General features: G+C 42.6%; 1 protein-coding gene across 3 annotated transcripts in view; it reads left to right on the top strand.

The window, feature by feature from the left end:
* The window catches only part of tyw3 (tRNA-yW synthesizing protein 3 homolog (S. cerevisiae)), a 34,086-nt gene extending 15,410 nt beyond the window's left edge, over window positions 1–18,676 (top strand). For all 3 annotated transcript variants that reach the window (XM_043698554.2, XM_043698555.2, XM_043698553.2), the window contains 2 exons: window positions 1,059–1,192; window positions 14,372–18,676. In XM_043698554.2, the coding sequence (XP_043554489.1) occupies window positions 1,059–1,192; window positions 14,372–14,567 (330 nt within the window). In that variant the 3' untranslated portion in view covers window positions 14,568–18,676. The remainder of the gene's footprint in view (window positions 1–1,058; window positions 1,193–14,371) is intronic.
* The last annotated feature ends 271 nt before the right edge of the window (window positions 18,677–18,947 follow it).

Here is an 18,947-nt window from a genome sequence, read left to right on the forward strand (position 1 = left end):
TTCTTTAATATGTTAAACAGGAATAAATTATTGATGGCTTTTACCTGAAATGTTAATTTTACTGTTCCTCGGATGCTGCCTGAATTGCTGTGCTTTTCCAGTACCACTCTCATCTAAATTATTGATAAGCCAACCTACACATTCTTTCCATTATTTTATAGATATATTTGGTCACTACAAAATGACAACTGCTCTATATGAAATACATCAAGGACCATGTATTTTTCTGAGTTACTGAGGTTCTTTAAGCAAGTAATCAATCTTATGGCTCTTCTTTGGGCATTTTCCAAGGTCACTATCACCATCTGTAGAGACCAGATCCCACCACAGAAGTCCTGGTGTGATTTGATCTTTCCAGTTGGAAACTTGTTTATCCTTGACAGACTGAGGAAATCCTAACTTTAACAGTGAGTTGTGATAAATGCTCTCACTGTGTTTAGCTGCCCTCCTTATGCTGCTTATGTTTGTGTTATCCTGAAATCTTTATTTGCTCCTGAGGTAAGTTGAAAGACGTTTACTAGGAAGAGCAGAGATGGAGATGGCCTGATGGCATTATTGTTGGACTGTTAATCCAAAAACCCAGGTAATGTCCTTGGGGCTAGGCTTCAAATCTTGCTATGGCAGCTGGTGGAATTTGAATTCAATAAACATCTGGAATTAAGAATCTAATGATGACCGTTAATCAATTGTCAATTGTTGGAAAAATCTATTTAGTTTACTAATATCCTTTAGGGAAGGAAACTGCCATCCTTACCTGATCTGGTCTATGTGTGGCTCCAGATCTATGACAATGTGGTTAACTCTTAACTGCTAGCCGGTAATTAAGGGTGGGCAATAAATGCTGGCCTAGCCTGAAACTCCCTCATCCTATGAATGAATTTTTTTAAAATGTGGAGAAGGCAGGAGAATGTGAAAACTGTATAAGCACACATTTAAGCATGCGTCTCCCACAAAGATATGGGTGGCAATATCCCTACTTTAATGGAAACACGCTACATTTAAACACCTGTTGAGTCTCAAACTGCTTTGATATTTGTTTTTTTTTCTCTTGTCATTAGGCTGTTCGCAGCACTCATTGCCTGGAAGTTCCTTTGTGCCGTCAAGGAACGGTATTGGTGAGTGAGGAGTACATCGATTACTTAGTGCAAGTGGCTAATCAGAAAATGGAGGAAAATGAGAAGAGGAGAAAAAGGTAAAATGGCAATTGCAGGCTAGTGAAGTCTGTTCAAAAAATATGAGAGAACAGAGAACGAATTTTACTTGTGTAAACCGAGCTCTGAGTAGCAATCTCACTTTAGAGTCAGCGGTCATAGAGTCACAGATATGTACAGCATGGAAACAGACCCTTCAGTCCAACCCGTCCATGCCGACCAGATGTCCCAACCCAATCTAGTCACACCTGCCAGCACCCGGCCCATATCCCTCCAAACCCTTCCTATTCATATACCCATCCAAATGCCTCTTAAATGTTGCAATTGTATCAGCCTCCACCACTTTCTCTGGCAGCTCATTCCACACCCTCTGTGTGAAAAAGTTGCCCCGTAGGTCTCTTTTATATCTTTCTCCTCTCACCCTAAACCTATGTCCTCTAGTTCTAGACTCGCCGACCCCAGAGCAAAGACCTTGCCTATTTACCCTACTCATGCCCCTCATAATTTTGTAAACCTTTATAAGGTCACCCCTCAACCTTCAACGCTCAGGGGAAAACAGCCCCAGCCTGTTCAGCCTCTCCCTATGGGCGGCACGGTGGCACAGTGGTTAGCACTGCTGCCTCACAGCGCCAGAGACCCGGGTTCAATTCCCGCCTCAGGCGACTGACTGTGTGGAGTTTGCACGTTCTCCCCGTGTCTGTGTGGGTTTCCTCCGGGTGCTCCGATTTCCTCCCACAGTCCAAAGATGTGCAGGTCAGGTGAATTGGCCATACTAAATTGCCCGTAGTGTTAGGTAAGGGGTAAATGTAGGGTATGGGTGGGTTGCGCTTCGGCGGGTTGGTGTGGACTTGTTGGGCCGAAGGGCCTGTTTCCACACTGTAATGTAATCTAATCTAATAGCTCAAATCCTCCAACCTTGGCAACATCCTTGTAAATCTTTTCTGAACCCTTTCAAGTTTCACAACATCTTTCCGATAGGAAGGAGACCAGAATTGCATGCAATATTCCAACAGTGGGCTAACCAATGTCCTGTACAGCTGCAACATGTCCTCCCAACTCCTGTACTCAATACTCTGACCAATAAAAGAAGGCATACCAAATGCCTTCTTCACTATCCTATCTACCTGTGACTCCACTTTCAAGGAACTATGAACCTGCACTTGAAGGTCTCTTTGTTCAGCAACACTCCCGAGGACCTTACCATTAACTGTATATGTCCTGCTAAGATTTGCTTTCCCAAAATGCAGCACATCGTATTTATCTGAATTAAACTCCATCTGCCACTTCTCAGCCCATTGGCCCATTTGGTCCAGATCCTGTTGTAATCTGAGGAAACCCTCTTTGCTGTCCACTACACCTCCAATTTTGGTGTCATCTGCAAACTTACTAACTGTACCTCTTATGCTAGCGTCCAAATCATTTATGTAAATGACAAAAAGTAGAGGACCCAGCACCGATCCTTGTGGCACTCCACTGGGCACAGGCCTCCAGTCTAAAAAACAACCCTCCACCACCACCCTCTGTCTTCTACCTTTGAGCCCGTTCTGTATCCAAATGGCTAGTTCTCAGCTGGATTGACTGAATGCCACTCTGTTGGAGGGACAGCATTGAAGCTCAATCATCTCAGCTCCAGGAAATCAATGCAGGATTTCCCCAGAGTAGTTCCTGAACCCAGCAATCTTCAGCTAGTACATTGTCATGTATAGAGAATTGGCTAATGAATAGAAGGCAAAGTTATGATAAAGGTGGGCATTTTAAGGCTGGCAACCTGAAACCAGTGAACTGCCACAGGAATCGGTGCTGGGGCCACAATTGTTTACAATATGCATTCATGATTTGGATGACATATGAATATGGTATCATCAGGTTTGCAGATGACACAAAAATAGGTGGGAAGAGAAGTAGTGAGGATGATGCACAGTCTACAAAGGGATATAAACAGACTGGGTGAAAACTTGGCAGGCGAAATATAATGTTGGAAAATGTATGGTAATGTATTTTGGCAGGGAAATGTAAAAGATCTGAATATATAAATGAGGAGTGATTGCATATTGCTGCAGCAGAGGGATTTTGGGGGTCCAACGATATGAATCACAAAAGATTCTGCTGGCAGCGAAGAGTATACATATTGGAAACAATAAACATCAAACTTTGTAAATGTCCAAAAATGAGAAGAATTGAATTAAGCAAAAATTGGTACATACTGTATACAAAAATATCAAGCAAGGCAATTTTTTGTAAAAGCATCTTTCATGCTGGTCTGCAGAATGAAATTAAAGTGGTGAAATGTAGGCAGTCAGCAGTTATTAGCAGATTATTGGTGTCAGCAAACGCTTCAAGTCCAAAGAGCTAATGTCCAAGTTCAGCCAGTGACGGAGAAGTCAAACAGAATGTTGGCCTTTATTTCAAAGAAAATTGCGTATTGAAGCAGGGAGGTTTTGCTAAAACATACAAGGCACCCGTCCGACCACAGCTGGAATACTATGAACAGTTTTGGGCTGTTTATCTGAGGAAAGATATACAGGTATTGGAGGCAGTCCAGAAAAGGTTCACCAGGCTGACGCCTGGTGTAGAGGGGCTGTCTTATGAGAGATTACGTAAGCTGGGCGTTTACTCATTAACATTTATAAGAATGAGAGAACTTATTGAAGAATACAATATCATATGGGAACTTGACAGGGTAAATGCTGAGATTATTTTGGAAAGTCGAGGACCAGAGGATATAATCTCAGATTAAGATGTCACATTTAAAACAGATGAGGAGGAACTTCTCTGAGTGCAGTGAATATATGGCATTATTTAGACAATAGACAATAGGTGCAGGAGTAGGCCATTCAGCCCTTCGAGCCTGCACCGCCATTCAACATGATCATGGCTGATCATTCCAAATCGGTATCCTGTTCCTGCCTTATCTCCATAACCCTTGATTCCATATCTTTGAGAGCTCTATCCAACTCTTTCTTAAATGAATCCAGAGACTGGGCCTCCACTGCCCTCTGGAGCAGAGCATTCCACACAGCCACCACTCTCTGGGTGAAGTTTCTCCTCATCTGTCCTAAATGGCCTACCCCGTATTTTTAAGCTGTGTCCTCTGGTTCGGCACTCACCCATCAGCGGAAATATGTTTCCTGCTGCCAGAGTGTCCAATCCTTTCATAATCTTATATGTCTCAATCAGATCCCCTCTCAGTTTTCTGAACTCAAGGGTATACAATCCCAGTTGCTTCAGTCTTTCAGTATAAGGTAATCCCGCCATTCCAGGAATTGACCTTGTGAACCTACGCTGCACTCCCTCAATAGCCAGAATGTCTTTCCTCAAATTTGGAGACCAGAACTGCACACAGTACTCCAGGTGTGGTCTCACCAGGGCCCTGTACAGCTACAGAAGCACCTCTTTGCTTCTATACTCAATTCCTCTTGTTATGAAGGCCAGCATGCTATTAGCCTTCTTCACTACCTGCTGTACCTGCATGCTTGCCTTCATTGACTGGTGTACAAGAACACCCAGATCTCTCTGTACTGCCATTTTACCTAAACTGATTCCATTTAGGTAGTAATCTGCCTTCCTGTTCTTGCCACCAAAGTGGATAACCATACATTTATCCACATTAAACTGCATCTGCCATGCATCTGCCCACTCACCTAACCTGTCCAGGTCACCCTGTAATCTCCTAACATCCTCATCACATTTCACCCTGTCACCCAGCTTTGTATCATCAGCAAATTCACTTCGAGGTCTCTGACCAATTCTGGTTCGTTACACAATACCAGATCCAGAATTGCCTTCTCTCTGGTCGGCTCCAGCACCAGCTGCTCTAAGAATCCATCTCTGAGGCACTCCACAAAGTCTCTTTCTTGAGGTCCAATACCATCCTGATTCTCCCAGTCTACCTGCATGTTAAAATCCCCCATTACAAGTGTAGTAACATCTTTACGACAGACCAATTTCAGCTCCTGATTCAACTTACATCCGACATCCAGACTACTGTTTGGGGGCCTGTAGATGACTCCCAAGAGGGTTTTTTTACCCTTAGTATTTTGCAGCTCTATCCACACTGACTCTACATCCCCTGACTCTGGGTCCCCCCGCGCAAGGGACTGAATATCCTCCCTTACCAACAAGGCCACCCCACCCTCTCTGCCCGTCAGTCTGTCCTTACAATAGCACGTGTAGCCTTCAATATTCATTTCCCAGGTCCTGTCCACTTGAAGCCACGTCTCAGTTATCCCCACAATATCGTATCTGCCAATTTCCAAAAGAGCCTCAAGCTCATCCATCTGATGTCTAATGCTTCGTGCATTCATGTATAGTATTTTTAATTTGTTACTGCTCTCACCCTTCCCATCAACCCCTATTTCACTCAACCTTACAGCATGATCCCTTTCCGAGTTTTCTGCCTCATTGGTACAGTTGTCTTTCTTGACTTCTCTTGTTCTAACTTTCCCTTCAATTTCCTTTTTAAACATCCAGTTTGTTGATGTTTTTCCAAGAATCCCTACAGTGGGAAACTGTAGGCCATTAAAGGCCATTTTCCTTTAATGCACCTAACCTACACATCCCTGAACATTGGACAATTTAGCGTGGCCAAATCACCTAACCTGCACATCTTTGGACTGTGGGAGGAATGTGGAGCACCCGGAAGAAACCCACAGGTTTATGTAATGTTCAGCACCATTCAAGATTCTTTAGATACTTAAGCAGTTTATGTCCATTTTGGGAAAGACATGGACAGTATCCAGGTTTGGGTTGATAAGTGGCAAGTCACTGGTGTCAACTGGTGCCAGTAATGACCTGTCCAACAAGTAAGAATCCAACCATGCTACAGGAGCAGGTCAACTGCTTGGAATTCTGGGGCACTTAAGTCACCACTTGTCTCCAAAGTCTTTCTATCATTCACAGCACGCAAGTTATGACACTGTTGGAATATGCTCTTTTGCCTACACGAATACAACTGCAGGAGCACTGAAGAAGCTCAATATGATCTGAGACAAAGCAACTCATTTGACTGGCACCCCATGCACCAACTTCAGAATTCACTCTCTCCTTTGAACACAGTAGCAGCATAGTTGGTCAAGACCAGCAGGTAGGAGAAAGTGAGGACTGCAGATGCTGGAGATCAGAGCTGAAAAATGTGTTGCTGGAAAAGCGCAGCAGGGCTGAAGAACGGCTAATGCCCGAAATGTCGATTCTCCTGCTCCATGGGTGCTGCCTGACCTGCTGCGTTTTTCCAGCAACACATTTTTCAGCCAAGACCAGAAGGTACGTGGGAGCACCATAATTTGTAAGTTCCCCTCCAAGCCACACCAGAATGACTTGCTGTTACTTCAGTGTTGCTGGATTAAAATCCTGAAACTCACTTTCTAGCATCACTGTGGATGTCCCGACACTGAACTGATGCAACAATTCAAGAAGGCTGATCACTGCAACTTTCTCAAGGACAATTAAGGATAGACATTAAATGGTTGGCCTTTCAGCAATGCTCACGTCCAGTAAACAAATACAAAGAAAATGTTGATATCTCTTGAATTCTGTGGTTCAGCACTTTTTTTCATCATGGATCCTGATTTCAACATTTCTGTTTGGAGCCAACAGATAATGTGAGTTGATGCTTGAGAGAATGTGGCCAAATAGCAGGGATCCAGTTGAGATCAAGACAAGCGGCATTCAAACAGAAAACATCTGTAGAGCTGCAGGGTTTTCTTAAACCTACCCTGGCTCTACTTGAATTATTTGGAGAAAATGAAAAAGACTTAATAGTAGAAAACGTCATTCAGATTGTTTGCCAAAGCACTCACCATGACGACAGGCTGTGAAATGCAGATACTGCAATTGTTTAGCATTTATTGTCTGTGTTGCAGATTTGGAAGTTTAAAGTCAGAAGAATGTAGAGGTGGACAGTGCTGCATTTGTGTAAACTGTTTTGAGGAAGCAGTAGCTGCCAGTGAGTTTCTTCTGCCAGGCATAGCATTCATCTAGATCAATAACAGCTACAGATCAGCCCTGTTCTGATTGAATGGAGAAACAGACTCCAAGGGCTGAACAATACTTTATTCCTGTAGCAAAAAAGATTCACAATCCAATCATGTTTAAACGTTATTAAAATCGTGTTAATAGAACATAGAAGAATACAGCGCAGTACAGGCCCTTTGGCCCTCGATGTTGTGCCGATCCAAGCCCACCTAACCTACACTAGCCCACTATCCTCCATATGCCTATCCAATGCCCGCTTAAATGCCCATAAAGAGGGAGAGTCCACCACTGCTACTGGCAGGGCATTCCATGAACTCACGACTCGCTGAGTAAAGAACCTACCCCTAACATCTGTCCTATACCTACCACCCCTTAATTTAAAGCTATGCCCCCTCATAATAGCTGACTCCATACGTGGAAAAAGGTTCTCACGGTCAACCCTATCTAAACCCCTAATCATCTTGTACACCTCTATCAAATCACCCTTAAACCTTCTTTTCTCCAATGAAAACAGCACCAGGTGCCTCAGTCTTTCCTCATACGATCTTTCTACCATACCAGGCAACATCCTGGTAAACCTCCTCTGCACCCGTTCCAATGCCTCCACATCCTTCCTATAGTATGGCGACCAAAACTGCACACAATACTCCAGGTGCGGCCGCACCAGAGTCTTATACAACTGCAACATGATCTCAGGACTCCGGAATTCAATTCCACTACCAATAAAAGCCAGTACGCCATATGCCTTCTTCACCGCACTATTTACCTGGGTGGCAACTTTCAAAGATCTGTGTACATGGACACCAAGATCCCTCTGCTCATCCACACTACCAAGTATCCGACTATTAGCCCAGTACCCCATCTTTTTGTTACTCTTACCAAAGTGAATCACCTCACACTTAGCTACATTGAACTCCATTTGCCACCTTTCTATCCAGTTCTGCAGCTTATCTATATCCCGCTGTAACCTGCCACATCCTTCCTCACTGTCAACAACTCCTCTGACTTTCGTATCATCCGAAAACCTGCTCACCCAACCTTCTAACCCCTCCTCCAGGACATTTATAAAAATGACAAACAGCAATGGTCCCAAAACAGATCCCTGCGGAACACCGCTAGTAACTTCACTCCAAGATGAACCTTTACCATCAACTACTACCCTCTGTCGTCTTCCAGCCAGCCAATTCCTAATCCAAACCTCCAACTCGCCCTCAATGCCATACCTCCGTATTTTTTGAAGTAGTCTACCATGGGGAACCTTATCAAACGCCTTACTAAAATCCATATGCACCACATCTACCGCTTTCCCCTCGTCCACCTCCTTAGTCACCTTCTCAAAGAATTCAATAAGGTTTGTGAGGCACGACCTGCCCTTCACAAAACCATGCTGACTATCCTTGATCACATTATTCCTATCCAGATGTTCATAAATCCTATCCCTTACAATTCTCTCTAAGACTTTGCCCACAACAGAAGTGAGACTCACCGGCCTATAGTTACTAGGGTTATCCCTACTCCCCTTCTTGAACAAGGGAACCACATTTGCTATCCTCCAGTCTTCTGGCACTACTCCTGTAGACAATGAGGACATAAAAATCAAGGCCAATGGCTCTGCAATCTCCTCCCTTGCTTCCCAGAGAATCCTAGGATAAATGCCATCAGGCCCAGGGGACTTATCTATTTTCACCCTTTCCAGAATTTCCAACACCTCTTCCCTACATACCTCAAAGCCATTCATTCTACTTAATAGTGACACATAGAACATAGAAGAATACAGCGCAGTACAGGCCCTTTGGCCCTCGATGTTGCGCCGATCCAAGCCCACCTAACCTATACTAACCCACTATCCTCCATATACCTATCCAATGCCCGCTTAAATGCCCATAAAGAGGGAGAGTCCACCACTGCTACTGGCAGGGCATTCCATGAACTCACGACTCGCTGAGTGAAGAATCTACCCCTAACTTCAGTCCTATATCTACCCCCCCTTAATTTAAAGCTATGCCCCCTTGTAATACCCGACTCCATACGCGGGAAAAGGTTCACGCTGTCAACCCTATCTAACCCCCTAATCATCTTGTACACCTCAATCAAGTCACCCCTAAACCTTCTTTTCTCTAATGAAAACAGCCCCAAGTGCCTCAGTCTTTCCTCATACGATCTTCCTTCCATACCAGGCAACATCCTGGTAAACCTCCTCTGCACCCGTTCCAGTGCCTCCACATCCTTCCTATAGTATGGCGACCAAAACTGCACACAATACTCCAGATGCGGCCGCACCAGAGTCTTATACAACTGCATCATGACCTCAGGACTCCGGAACTCAATTCCTCTACCAATAAAAGCCAGTACGCCATATGCCTTCCTCACCGCACTATTTACCTGGGTGGCAACTTTCAGAGATCTGTGTACATGGACACCAAGATCCCTCTGCTCATCCACACTACCAAGTATCCGACCATTAGCCCAGTACCCCATCTTTTTGTTACTCTTCCCAAAGTGAATCACCTCACACTTAGCTACATTGAATTCCATTTGCCACCTTTCTGCCCAGCTCTGCAGCTTCTCTATATCCTGCTGTAACCTGCCACATCCTTCCTCACTGTCAACAACTCCTCCGACTTTCGTATCATCCGCAAACTTGCTCACCCAACCTTCTAACCCCTCTTCCAGGTCATTTATAAAAATGACAAACAGCAATGGTCCCAAAACAGATCCTTGCGGAACACCGCTAGTGACGGCACTCCATGAAGAAACTTTGCCATCAACTACTACCCTCTGTCTTCTTCCATCCAGCCAATTCCTAATCCAAACCTCCAACTCACCCTCAATGCCATATCTCCGTATTTTCTGCAGTAGCCTACCATGGGGAACCTTATCAAACGCCTTAGTAAAATCCATATATACCACATCTACCGCTTTCCCCTCATCAACCTCCTTCGTCACCTTTTCAAAGAATTCAATAAGGTTTGTGAGGCACGACCTGCCCTTCACAAAACCATGCTGACTATCCTTGATCACATTATTCCTATCCAGATGTGCATAAATCCTATCCCTTACAATTCTCTCTAAGACTTTGCCCACAACAGAAGTGAGACTCACCGGCCTATAGTTACTAGGGTTATCCCTACTCCCCTTTTTGAACAAGGGAACCACATTTGCTATCCTCCAGTCTTCTGGCACTACTCCTGTAGACAAAGAGGACATAAAAATCAAGGCCAATGGCTCTGCAATCTCCTCCCTTGCTTCCCAGAGAATCCTAGGATAAATGCCATCAGGCCCAGGGGACTTATCTATTTTCACCTTTTCCAGGATTTCCAACACCTCTTCTCTACATACCTCAAAGCCATCCATTCTACTCCCTGCCTGACTCAGTATTCACATCGGCAACAATGTCCTGTTCCTGAGTGAATACTGACGAAAAGTATTCATTCAGTGTCTTCCCCAATCTCTTCAGCCTCCACACGCAACTTCCCATTACTATCCTTGACTGGACCTATTCCTACCCTAGTCATTCTTTTATTCCTGACATACCTATAGAAAGCCTTAGGGTTTTCCCTAATCCTACCAACTAAGGACCTTTCATGTCCCCTCCTTGCTGCTCTTAGCTCTCTCTTCAGGTCCTTCCTGGCTACCTTATAACTCTCAATTGCCCCAATTGAACCTTCACGCCTCATCTTTACATAGGCGGCCCTCTTCCATTTAACAAGGGATTCCAATTCCTTATTAAACCACGGCTCCCTCACACGACCCTTTCCTCCCTGCCTGACAGGTGCATACTTATCAAGGACACTCAATAGTTGCTCCTTGAACAAACTCCACATATCAATTATGCCCTTGCCTTGAAGCCTACTTTTCCAAGCCACGCATCCTAAGTCATGCCTCACCGCATCATAATTTCCCTGCCCCCAGCTATAACTCTTGCCCTGCAGTGCACACTTATCCCTCTCCATCACTAGAGTAAAAGTCACCGAATTGTGGTCACTGTCCCCAAAGTGCTCACCTACCTCTAATTCTAACACCTGGCCTGGTTTGTTACCCAGAACCAAATCCAGTATGGCCTCACCTCTTGTTGGCCTATCTACATATTGTGTCAGGAAACCCTCCTGCACACATTGGACAAACACTGACCCATCTAACGAACTTGAGCTATAGCTTTCCCAATCAATATCAGGAAAGTTAAAGTCCCCCATAACAACCACCCTATTACTTTCACTCTTCTCCTGAATCATCCTCGCCATCCTTTCTTCTACGTTTCTAGGACTATTAGGAGGCCTGTAAAAAAACTCCTATCAGGGTGACCTCACCTTTCCTATTCCTAACCTCAGCCCAAACTACCTCAGATGGCGAGTCTTCATCCATCGTCCTTTCCACTGCTGTAATACGATCTTTGACAAGCAATGCCACACCTCCCCCTCTTTTTTACCCCCACCTCTGACCCTACTAAAACATTTAAACCCTGGAACCTGCAACAGCCAATCCTGTCCCTGTTCTACCCATGTCTCCGTAATAGCCACAACATCGAAGTCCCAGGTACCAATGATAGCTCGCAAAAAAGAAAGATATGTCATTTAGCTACAGTTACAACATTTAAGAGACATTTGGATAGCTATATGGCTAGGAAAGGTTTAAAAGGATATGGACCAAGACCAGGCAAATTGGGAGGCAATGGCCTAGTGGTATTATCGCTGGACTGTTAATCCAGATCCCCAGGTAATGTTCTGGGGACCCAGGTTCGAATGCCCCCACAGCAGATGATGGAATTTGAATTCAATAACAAATGTGGAGTTAAGAGTCTAATGATGATCATGAATCCATTGTCGATTATTGTAAAAACCCATCTGGTTCACTAATGTCCTTCAGGGAAGGAAACTGCCATCCTTACCTAGTCTAGCCTATATGTGACTCCAGATCCACAGCAATGTGGTTGACTCTCAACTTCCCCTTGGGCAGTTCGGGATGGGCAATAAATGCTGGCCTACACAGTGATGCCCTCATCTTGTGAATGAATTTTAAAAAGTGGAATTAATTTAGTTTGGGAAATTTGGTCAACATGTATGAGTTGGACTAAAGGATCTGTTTCCATCTTTATGACTCTGTGGGGTCTTTTAAATCATTTGCATTGCATTCTTGTAGGAAGTGTGACAGCTAATGCACACCCAACAATATCCCACAAACATCACTAAGGTAGTGTCCAAATGATGTGATTTTGTGACTTTAGTTATTGCCTTGGACATTAGGGCGAACTCCTTTGTTCTTCAAGATATTGCCATTGGTATCTTTCATGCTGCATTGGCAGAAGACCGTATGTTGATTCAATGTCCCATCGGAAGGATGAACGCTCCATCAGTGCGACACTGAGTTTTGAACTGAAATGTCTGCAGTGGGACTTGACCTGCAACGTTCTGTCTCTGAGACCTTGCTACCCACTGAGCCACAGCTTAACCCATTTGAGTTTTCATTACTTACTTTCTTTAAAGCACTGGATTCTGGCTTGTGAATTTAATCAAACTGACTTATAATTTTGTGCAATGATCTTTCTCTCTTTCTCTCTCTCTCTTTCTTTCTCTCTTTCTCTGTCTCTTCCTCTCTGTCTCTCTTTCTTTCTCTCTTTCTCTGTCTCTTCCTCTCTGTCTCTCTTTCTTTCTGTCTCTCTTTCTTTAGTCTACACGACGTGCAGATGCCTGACCCAAATAAAATAAACCAACTGTTTCTGCTGGATGAACTTGTGCAAGTTGTCCAGACATTCATTAAAATTATTTTAGAACCACAGAGTTGTACAGGAGAGGGGACTATTCAGTCTGTTCTATCTGTGCCAGTTCTTTGAAAGAATATCCAGTATAGTCCCAAAACCATGTAAATTGTTCCTTATGAATAATGCTTTCTAAAAGCTCTGTGATCCCACCAATCTGGGTTTCATTTTCTTCATTCTTTTTTGGGGTGTAGGTATCACTGGCAGGGCAAGTATTTGTCTCTTGTTTCCCTTTTACAATCAAGGTTCTTACTTAGCCTGTTCATAGGGCAATTAGATGCCTTTGCAACAGCACTCAGTGATTGCATGCACCCCCTGCATATGTTCAAGAAGGCAAAGTACTCATCACCTGAGGGCAGTTAGAGATGAGCAATAAATTCTGGCCCAACCAGTGATGTGCATGTCCCATGAACCAATTTAATTGGTGACCAGGAGAAAGTGAGGTCTGCAGATGCTGGAGATCAAAGTTGAAACTTTATTGCTGGAACAGCACAGCAGGTCAGGCAGCATCCAGGGAACAGGAGATTCGACGTTTCGGGCATAGGCCCTTCTTCAGGAAAGAGGAAGAAGGGCCTGTGCCCGAAACGTCGAATCTCCTGTTCCCTGGATGCTGCCTGACCTGCTGTGCTATTCCAGCAATAAAGTTTCAACAATAATTGGTGACCAGACCAAGTAAGGATGGCAGATTTTCCTCCCGAAAGTTGGGTGAACTAGTTGGATTTTTCCAACAACTTCTTGTTTACTTACCTTTCCTTCCTGTGATATTAGAGCATGAAAATTCCAAATTCAGTCGTGTCTTAACCAGTGTTTCCTGTAAACTGCATAGCAATCAGAAATGTGCCATAGGAAAAAGAAGCAGGACAGATCCAGACACAATGTATATTTATCTTAAAGGGAATATACATCAACTTTTAAAGAGATTGCACACTGCAACAAGGTGGCAGATCACGGCAAACAGAAATTAGAGGACATATTGATTTTTATTTCACTCCAGGACATTAAAGTACCAAGCCACCTGACTTCCAAAAGTTTTAGTAATCAAATCAAAAAATTGGGGTGGTACAATTTAAACCTTTGATCTGCTGTCATAATTTTGTGTAGTTTTGGAGTTTTCCAGCATCTCTATGCCTTCATATAGAGTATTTCAGTGCTCTTTATAGAATTGAAAGAGGCCATTTGGCTGTCGTACTATCACTAGCACTTTGAAAGAATTGTCCAATTTGTTGCACTCCCCACATCTTTCTCCATAGCCATTTAAAATTTTCTTTTGAGGATTTTTCCAATTCCCTTTTGAAAGTTATTAAATCTGCTCCCAGTGCCCTTTCAGGCACTGCTGTCCAGATCTCACTTTCAAAACAAAGTCTCCCCACTTGATAACTGTCAAAAGAAATTAAATCTGTGGTGTTTAATTATTAGTACTCTTACCAGTAGAAACAGTTTCTCTTTTGTTTAGTCTTATTAAGCTGTCTCTTCATTTTGATTCTTGTATGAATTTTAGGTTTTGTGCTGGTCTCGAAGCTGCTCTAAGTGCTCCAGTGACTTCTGAACAACTGGATGAAAAGGTGAACATAGCTGCCAGTGTGTACACTCGCAGAAGGAGGCAGAGAGCTACCAAGAAAGAACGAGGAAATGGCGGAGCAACAGCCCATAGTGATGGCGAGAGTGACCTCGCATTTCTGATGGGCAACACCTGATCACGACATTTTAATCCTCAGAATGAAATTGAAGAAAACTGCAGCCCTTGCGCACAGTTGGAGAGCCTGAAGGGCTCAACTGATATCTCTGAAAATCATCTTTCCACCAACAATTGGGATAATTTAATCAGAGGTCTTTTTTTCCCCAGTTGTATGGGTCTTTTTTTTTTCAGACTTTTTATCCTTCTTCATTTAAAAACAAAATGAAGATTTTAAGTAACATTAACCAGGTAAGACTGTGACACTTCAGGTCACGTTAGTTGAAAATTTCTTCAAATGTTCACTTAGTGAAGGCAACATAAGACAAAGGTGTTTAAATAATGTGTCTCAGATGATCCATGTTATATTTAATTTAAATACTTGCAAGAGGAAAACATTTGCAGGGCTGTGAGAAAAGGGATGGAGTGTAGGATTGATTAGCTCTTCATGAGTTAACACATGCATGATGGGGTGAATGGCTTCTACTACATTTGTGAATAATATGAGAGAGTGCAGAAATAAGTGTATTTGATTGACTTTGCACATGCATTCCCAGCAATACAAGTGCAATTAATGTTGGCTGTACAGTAAGACACTGACAATTCCCATTGTAGTTTTTATATGGTAAAACCTCACTAGATGCTTAGTGTCAACAAATAAAATCTGGTGCCATATTTCTAGGAGTCATTAAAAGGTGACCAAAGCCTGGCTAAAGAGTTAGGATTTAAGAAATGTCTTAGAGATAAAGAAATTCAGGGAAGGAATCCCATAATTTGGAGCCAGGTATCCAAAGGTACAATGAATAAAGGTTAAAGAACGACATGCTATTTTATGGAATACACACAACACTGCTTCCTAAATCACTGCATCTCCAGTCCAACAAGGAAGGAAGCATTGCTTGATTAAGTTCTGCAATGTAAATGGAGCGAATAGCTAATAGAAAGTAAAAGAAAATTGGGGAATGGTGACTGCAACACAGTTGGGTTCATTATAGGAAAATGGGATGGAGAGGTAATCAAGCAGGACAACTCCGTAACAGGTGATTAATCCTCTCCTGGGAAATGGGTAAACAGTACACAGACTCAGAGATCAAAATGGGTGAGGGGTAACAAAACAAATCTGGTACCATGGATAAATTGAGTATGAAACTTAAAAGGGAAGCATGTGTTCCCTTAAAACTCCCGATATTGAGATTAACAGAAAGCTAGGAAGGACTAACTTTTGCATTGCACCCTTCGCAATTGTCGGCTGCTCCGAAAGCTGCCTAGCCAATGAAATAGATTCTGTTGGTGATTTATCTTAAACTTGGCTTGGCTGGAGAGGCAGGTGTGACTTCTCAGGTCTGCCACAGTGTAAGAGCGGAGCAAAAGGCCTGAGGATTGTTAAACCGTAGCTCTGGTTTGAATTATAAGCCACAGTTGCTTTTTTGTTTATGACGCTGATGACGTTTTTGTACTTTTCTTTTTTTGTGAAGCATGCTGGATATTTGATGGTTCACTAAAATTCAACAAGACAGTCGCCTTCTTCCTATTCCAATTATGAGGGTAATTGGGCATTTAGTGTCGGAAATAGCAGTCCATGGATACAATTCAGCTGCAGAATTCCAAAAAGAAATACTGAGCTTACTGTTTGTATACAAATCATGACTGGTGGCTACTTAGTTCTGTTATGATGTATAAACTTAACCTTGGCTTCTGTGCACTAAAACTGCTTTTGTTGCAAAATTTTTATTTTTAATCAAAATACTACTGTTAACATAATTATCATTTTTGGGCTGTACCTGAATTTAGTTTCTCCTCTCTTATCCTTTTTTTATTTTTTGATGTACGAAGGGGTGAGGGTCTTCAATGAATATAGAGGCTGGAGAAGTTGGGCAAAGAAGGTTAAAGAGGACTTAATCAAACTGTTCAAAATTGTGAAGTGAATTTGATAGAGTAAGGAAGGTGAAACTGTTTCCAGTGGCAGGAGGGTCAGCGATAAGACAGATGCAAATCTGAGGGAGATAGCAAAAGAAAAACTGTCTGGGAGGGAATGAGGAATTTTTTAAAAATACAGTGAGTTGCTGTGATCTGTAATGCACTGCCTGAACTGGCAATGGAAGCAAATTCAATAGTTTCAGAAGGGAATTAGATCTGTACTTCAAATATTTGCAGGGCCACGGCAAAAGAGTGGGGAAATAAAATTATTTGGAATGCTCGCTCAACAAGCGAGCACAGACCCAATGGGCCATAAGGTCCTCTTTGTAACGTGTGATTCCATAATTGATCAGGAGATATGTGTTACTTGATAAGGCTGACATTTTACTGTCACACAGTTTTCCTGAAGGCAGGAGTGGATTGGCTTCGTACAAACTGGATTGCTACACTCTGCTTTGTTCGGCCCTTTCACAGAGAAGGAGCATTAGATTGTGTTGATATGGGTCTGCAGCAACAAAGGAAGACCGGGTAAGGACAACAGGTTCCTTTCTCGACAGGACTTTTTTTTTAACCAAGTTGACCTTTTATGACAATACAGCAGCCTTGCAGTCATTTTTACTGGAAGCAGCTTTATATTTTCAATATTTAAACTGAATTTAAATTATCCATGTAATTTAAATAGGTATTCCTGGATTATTAATCCTGGTGCCCATTTAGCCACTAAATAACTTTAAACACAGAATGGTGTTGTGTACATTTTTTAATAAAGGTTTAAACAATTCTTTTCTGCAGTCTGATCTACTTCTTACATTTCCTGAAAAAGCACTACAGCAGCTGAGTAAGATTGACTGCATTTCCCAATAGGAAATAGTGTTAGATTTTTGTAGACTTCTCTATCAAGCCAGTAGATGGTGTGACTCTGTAACAGTCTCTCACTACTGGCTAGTACTTGATTCTGAAGCAGTGGGTGATGGTTTAGCAAAAATCTCCAACCTCCAATTAAATATGGAAGATGGCAGATTGAAGCTATTGTTTTCAGTCCCTGCTCCAAACCAAATTTCTACTACCTGTGATCCAATTCCTCCCTATCAACAGTCTGCATCTGTTCACAAATTTAGTGTCAGGTGAGTTTCCAACCTCATTTTCATGCCATTGTTAAGACCATACAGTATATCAGGAGGCAATCTCCACACATTGGCGATTAAACACCTTAAATATAAATATTTATTGGTTATAAAAACCCATTTGTATCACTAATACCCTTCAGGGAAGGAAATCTGTTATCCTTATCTGGTCTGATCTGCACATGACTCCAGACTCTCAATGTGGTTGACTGTTTAACAGCTGTCCGGGTAATTCAGAATGGGTAATAAGTGCTGGCCTAGCTAGCAATACCTGCATCATATGAAGGAAAAAGAAAATAAAAAGCTTTAAGGATTTAAACTTGTGAAAATGAATATTGACACAGAATAACAACTACATGAAGATGTCTATCAAGCAAAGTCACTGAGAACCATGACCTAAAATACACTTGTCAGTGGGAGCTCATATACACACCTGTTGAGAACTGTTGACATCGAGTTGGCAAGGAGCCATGAGGATGAGGGGGCCATGTGATGTGGCCTGAGAACTATAAGGGACAGGTGGGCAGGGTGTTTTTTTCTTTCTTGCTTATAGGCTGTGGGTGAATGAGCCTAGAGAAGGTAGTGGTAAGCTGCCCTCTTCAACTACTGCAGTCCATGTGCTGTGGGTTAACCCACAATGCCATTAGGGAGGGCATTCCAAGTTTTTGACGCAGTGACACTGAAGGAATGGCAGTGTATTTCCAAGTCAAAATGGTGAGTTGTTTGACTACAAGGAGATTTGGTGCACTCTGAAAGGAGCTATAGAAATCCAAATCTACTTCAAAGAGTGAAAGGGAAGAACAATAGATTGTGATATTCAGCAGTGGATTATAGTTTTGTTTTACCAAAAAGTCCCACCGAGGGTAACTGGGAAACCCATGATTTGGGGATGACAAGCAGTAGAAGACACAAGGTGTGGAGGAGGGTTGGAAATTGACTTTACAAATCCATTTCAGATGCAATTGTGATTATAGTTTTCCGTCATGGCTAAGTTATAACATTTAAGTCATTGGAGTGTGGTTAATATTGTAGAATTCTTTAACAAGACCAGAGAGGTAATGTAACACTAATAAATTATTTTCTTTCCACATCAATGTCTGATACTTCATAAAAAACACATGTCAGCCAAGATTCCCTTCAAGCAATGTGCTGAAACATGTCACCCCTTGAAAATTATGTAAAAAACTATACAATATGTATTAATATTGGGGGTTGGGGAGAGAAAATTATGGCTTTTACATGTAACAAAATCTTCACTGGGTGGTGAAAATGCTCGCTGTTTGACCTTGAACACACTTGCAATAAATGGCCAGAGGACAATTGTAATGAATGAAAATCCAAACCATTAAACTATTTTGTTT

This window comes from Chiloscyllium plagiosum, unplaced genomic scaffold (assembly GCF_037043375.1).
Source record: "Chiloscyllium plagiosum isolate Xiang-an unplaced genomic scaffold, Cpla_swu_hap1 HiC_scaffold_9, whole genome shotgun sequence".
Classification (NCBI taxonomy): domain Eukaryota; kingdom Metazoa; phylum Chordata; class Chondrichthyes; order Orectolobiformes; family Hemiscylliidae; genus Chiloscyllium; species Chiloscyllium plagiosum.